General features: G+C 53.0%; 1 protein-coding gene across 1 annotated transcript in view; it reads right to left on the bottom strand.

Moving 5' to 3' along the window:
* Positions 1–4,537, bottom strand: part of LOC103803517 (voltage-dependent R-type calcium channel subunit alpha-1E) — a gene marked incomplete at both ends in the record, with an annotated part of 78,717 nt that extends 74,180 nt beyond the window's left edge. Inside the window, 2 exons of the mRNA XM_009076078.1 lie at positions 3,842–3,981; positions 4,433–4,537. Of these exons, the coding sequence (XP_009074326.1) occupies positions 3,842–3,981; positions 4,433–4,537 (245 nt within the window). The remainder of the gene's footprint in view (positions 1–3,841; positions 3,982–4,432) is intronic.
* Between the last annotated feature and the right edge of the window lie 1,223 nt (positions 4,538–5,760).

The raw sequence follows: 5,760 nt of genomic DNA, 5'->3' as shown, positions 1-5,760 counted from the left end.
CCTTGGCCACGCTCCACCCCACAAAATCCCTTAATGAAAACCACCGTGCCCAAGGGCTTCACAAAAGGCACCCAGGTGTAGCGGCTGTTATTAAACCCTCCGAAAAACCCTGACGCCAGCTCTTCCTTTTAGTGACCCCGGTGTATTTATCCTGGTTTTACAGCAGCTGCTTTCCCAGCTCCTGAGCAGCACAACTTCACAAGGCCCTTTTGATTTCCATTTTGATTTTTTTCCCCATTGTTAGCAGCTTTCCCCCCACCCCTTCACCTCTCACGTGTTATTGTATTACTGCTATAAAAAAAGCCAATGGTGCAATGATGCTCAGGCACTGGAGTGTGTGAAGCACACACCCACCTGGATATTTGCAGAGGGAGTTTAACCCTTCCTATTCCAAGAGTGCTTTCAAATACAGTGTAGGGCAAGGCAGGATCCTCATTCTCTATTCCTAATGACACCCAGGGAGCAGGGAGCTAATGCTCCAGTTGCTGATGAGTGAAGCTCCCTCAATCTCACACCCTCAGGACCACCAATTAAGAGGTCACCAACCTCCTCCCACTGCCTTTTCTGACCATTTCTGAGCCATTTTCCTATTTTCTGGTCCAGGACACCCTGCATCAAGCAGGTCACAATTCCAGCTTCAATGCCAGGCCAGCACTGGTTCATGCACAGACAAGGTGAATATTCCCAATCCCCAGGGGAAATACCTCCCTGTCTCTGCCTTGGCACGAGTAAAGGTGTTTTATGCACCTTTTCAGATAAAATTATTTTTAGCTGGTGGAGAACAGGCTGTTTTTTCAGGCAGCAATGATGATATGGAAACCACAGGTTATAAACAGAGCGGGTTTACAAATGTGACTATTAGTTCCCCAGTGGAAGTTTTAGCATCAGGGAGTTTTAGGTGGGCGTTGATTCCCACTGAGATGAAAAAAATTTGATTTATTGACACAAGAAGCAAGCACCAGTTGAACCCTAGTCAGTGCCATCCATTCCTGCACAGGGTCCCAAGAGGCTGCTCACAGGAGAAGCCCCTCATTAGGCTAATTTACACCAGGGAGAGTGTGCAGAAAATCCCACTGGTCATGGAAATCCCAACATGGTGTCTAGGACCATGATGTCACCTCCATTAAGTAGCTTTCCCATCAGATATGTGGCAAAAAATAAGTCCAGAAAGGAAAAGTAATAACCTGTGACACACCTAGAGGGACAAGGGCCAATGAGTGTGATGCTGGGTCTGACTGGATCCATCAGAGATAGGTCCTGGGGTGGGTCCTGCTCACATGGATATCTTCTCTGCTCCATCACCATGAGATACATCAGCAACCCAAACTTCTCAGCACATCCCTTGGCAATCGTTCCCCTACACTTCTTGATGCTCACAACATCTCCTCCACAAGAGCCACTACCTCTTGATAAGTCACAACAAGATCCCACGACTATTAATTCTCACAAATCTCTGTCCAGACACTCACATATTCATCTAGTGGAAAGTTTTAGTCTGCAGAGACGATCCCAAACTCGCCGGTCGCCTGCACACGTCCCCTGTGCAGGCTTCACCACCCGCCTTACGCAACCGACACAGCATGAACCGCCAAGTGCAAACCTTCTCCCACAAGCTGTTTGCAAGTCATTTGCCAGCCAAGGATTATTTGCTGCAGAAATTTGCCAATAATTCAGCAGATTAAACAGGCGAGAGTTTCTTGCAAGGGAGGTGCAACCATGGCACCAAGGAACAGCAGATTTGGCAGCACCACGTGGCAAGAGCTGAACAGCACAGAGGAGCTCATGACCTGGTTCAGGTGATCCCGCAATGACCTCCCCAAAACCAGACCCCAACGAAAATCTGTGCGTTGCCTCCTCCACCCATCATACAATAGAATTTGCACCAAAAGGTCAGTGAGACCATACCAGCGGGCACCAGCACCACTGGGGCAAAGCCAGCAGGTCACCAGGCATTTCTTGGGGAAGGTTCCATCCTGCTGGAGCAAACACCAGGATACGATGGGGATGATGATGGGGAAGCAAACCCTGGAGGGTGTACCCTGGTACTGGCAGTGCCGGGGGGACCCGGGTACCTCCGACAGGGCGGGCAGTGCGGTGCTCCCAGCCCTTCATGGACAATTGATTCCCTGGCACGGGGCCCGGCGCGGCACTGAAAGGAGCTGGCGAGGCTTTTGCGAGTGAGTAATTGCCGAGCGCTGACTCAGCACCGGCTCGGTTACAGTCAGCTCACCCGGAGCCGCGGGGAGGGCAGCGCGAGAGGTCCGTGGCAAACCCTCCTCCCAACCCAGTGCTTCCCCGTGGCCCATGCCCCAAAGGATGCACAGACCAGGAGATGCCCAGTGGGCATGTCCCAGCCACCCAGCAGCTACCTGCACACTCAGCCCAGCACCACAGCTGCACGGCGAGGCTGAGAGCCTCTCTTGGTGCTACCAGGGATGGCATGTGTCCCATGCTGTCCTCAGAGGTGTGACCACCTCTGCCCTGCCCAGGAGCAACGGAGTCCCCCCATGAGTCACTTTGCAGATGCAGGAGAGTAGCAGCATCCTGTGTGATCACTGCATCACCCACAGGCAGCCTGTTTGCTGCCCACCAGAAGCATCACCCCACCACCAGCACACCTTGCCATCACAGGCAGACAGGGTCCCACTCCCCAGCGAGGCCATCTAGGTCTCTGTTGGACCATGAGAGACAAAATGTTCCTGATCATGTTCTCCTCAAGCACAGTCCCAACCTGCACCTCTCCACTACGGACAAGCAGCACCCATCACCACATTCCTGGCAGCTCCAGGCTCAGCATTCCCTTTCCTCCTCCAAACACCCAAATGGTTGTCACATCCCACATGGTGCCAACAAACTCCAAGCCAAGTGACACGACTAGGCAGCAAGCAACTCTGTAGAGACCCCAAGCATCTCACCTAGCTTCTGTGCCTCAGTTTCCCATACAGCCCTGCAGCAGTTCTACACCCAGCAGAGCTCACAAAGCAGTTGAAGATCCACAGGCACCATCTGTTTGTACACATCAAACCAGCGTTTCTGAACGTGACATTATCATCAGCATGCAAACAGACATGGCCACAATCCAAGGACTTCAGTGGCTACAGGCACACACCTGCCCTCTACACTGCAAGGGACCCAGGGGAGTCACCCTGGAGAGCTCCAGCCAATTCCCAGTGTTGGCCAACACAAGCCCAAATGCCCCTGTTTGTTCCTATGTCACCAGCACAGCCCATCACACCACAAGCAGGACTCAAATCTGGGCCACATCCCTGGCAGGTGACACCACCAGTGACACAAGCAGCACCCATGAAGCTTTGTGTGCTACCACCCCTAGCATGGCTGCTGCATGTTTGGGATGCTGAGCAGGCATCACCTGGGAGTGCAACCCCACTCAAACCTCATTCTCAAACCCACAGCACTGACCAAGCCTGTGAAGTGCTTGAGAAGGTAAAAGAAGAAGAGATTTACCCCTTCCCCATGAAGGGTTTGACCAAAATTTCTCTCAGATCACATCCAGTCGCTTATCAGGTCATGCCCCCACCTTGCCTCATGTTCAGGTGGGTGACAGGCCACCAGCTAAGAAAAGCTAGATATGATGCCCTCATAGCCAGCCCTCCTTGCCTGATGGGAAACCTTGTCCCACCATCAGCTCTCCATAGCAAAGCCAAAACAAGAGCCTCCAGCATGGGAAACCATCCTTTCCTCCCTTCCAGTTGGAATGAAGAACCAACAACAACAGCAAACCAGGGCCTTGCCCCACATCCTGGATCTCGTGTCTCCACCAGGACAAGCCTCCAGGCCCAGCTGCCCAACTCCACCAGTGACCCCGAGTCACCCAACTCACCCGCTGAGGACCACGATGAAGTCCATGACGTTCCAGCCGTTGCGCAGGTACGAGCCCTTGTGGAAAACAAAGCCCAGAGCCACGATCTTAATCCCAGCCTCGAAGCAGAAAATCCCAATGAAGTAGGGCTCTGTCTTCTCCTGCCAGAGGGGAATGGGTGATATGGTGAGAGGGGAAGATTAGTCAAACACAGCACACTAGCCATTTCACATTGACCCTACTCATGTCCCATCCCACCTTTCCCAGACCCATCCTCTCCACTGGGAGCTTTCCCAGCCCTTTCTCAGCCAGTATCAACCTCGGAAAAGAAAAAAGGGTGGTTATGACCCACCCAGGTTGCCCAGTCCTTCCCTACTCCACATTTTTTTAAGGGGCTTAAACCTCCCTGAACCCTTTCTGTAGAGAAGGAATAAGTTACAGTAGCCCCAAGGAAGGCTGGATCAGCTGGTCCCAGAAGAAACCTCCTAATCTACCACCCTGAAAACAGAAGAAATTGCCTAGTAGGATTCTGTGGCTCCTCTTGGCTGATGCCCCTGCTCACCCACCAGCCCACTGATGCAGAGCAGAGAGAGATAGACACAGGGTACTTACTAATCTCCGTGACATGGGTGTCTTGTCATCCTCAGGGAGGTGCTGCTCGAGGGCCAGCACGATGCAGTTGGCAATGATGGTCGCCAGGATCATGTACTCGAAGGGAGTGGAGGGGAGTTAAGGAGCAGAGAGGAAGTGGATGACATTCCTGACCCACCAGCCCACCCCTACCCATCCTTGGTTTCCACCACCACTGCTTTCCCCACCTGAACACGCACACACATGGCCTGGCTTTCACCTCTCCTGCTCCCAGGTAGAAGGGTGAAGCCCACCTTGCTGCTGTTTGGAAATGAGAGGTGTGACAAGAGAACTGAAAGCCCCCAAGACCTTCCTCACTGGAGACCTGCTGAGCCTCATCACCTCCTTCCTGAGGTGGACGTGACCTTGCCAAGCACACTGTGGGCAGCAGGATGTGCCCAGGTAGCACTGGGAGCTGCAGAGCACATGGCTAAACACTCATAGCTCAAGACACTGATGGCATGTGGGTCTGAGCTTCAGTTCAGACAGAAGGGAAACTCCCTGTGGAGATATACCAGCTCAGCCACACCTCAGCAAGACTCCAAGGGGTAGCAGCACCTTGTCAACAGGGTCTGGCTGGACCGTTAGGAGCATCCTAAATCCTACACCCACATCTAGGTCTTGCACACCTTTCTTCTGGAGCAATCCCACACCTGGACAAGTCACAACAGATACTTGGCACCTGGGCACCTGAGCGGGAGGGGAAGGAAAGGGCAGGCTGATGCCCAGGAAAGAACCCCCAAACTCAGCTCCCTCATGCCTTTTGATTCATGGGATCAAGACAGGGACATGGAGCTCCCTCCTCCTGCCTGGCCCACTGCCGAGCCCTGAAAACAAAGCACTTGCAAGTGACAAGGATGGCCATATCTTTCCAACTTCCCATCCATCTTTCCCACATCCTTGCAATAAAAGCCCTCTTGTACTCAATAACAAAATGTGGAGCAATTCATCAGCAGGCAGCACACCTCTGCTTCTCTTCCTCTGTGCCAGAAACCCACAGCTCTATTAGTGTCATCACTGGCACCAGCAGTGACCCCTGGGAAGGGACTTCCACCTTCCCAAGGCTTGTGTCTATGGAAAGGGGGTGTGATCCCACCTGGGGTGGATTTTCCCAGGCAGAAATCATCCACACTCCTACCATCCCAAGCCAGCATGGGCAGGAGCACCCCAGCTGAGCCCTTTCCCACCGCACCAGTATTCTCCATACCTGGAACCTTTAGGCTCACACTGCTCAGACCAAGAGGTGCCCAACACCCATGCCATTACCCCTGGGAAAAGGGGTGATTTTCTCTTTTGCAACCTTGCCTTTC

The sequence above is a fragment of the Acanthisitta chloris genome, unplaced genomic scaffold (assembly GCF_000695815.1).
Source record: "Acanthisitta chloris isolate BGI_N310 unplaced genomic scaffold, ASM69581v1 scaffold4216, whole genome shotgun sequence".
Lineage (NCBI taxonomy): Eukaryota > Metazoa > Chordata > Aves > Passeriformes > Acanthisittidae > Acanthisitta > Acanthisitta chloris.
This window is presented reverse-complemented; position numbering and strand designations above follow the sequence as displayed.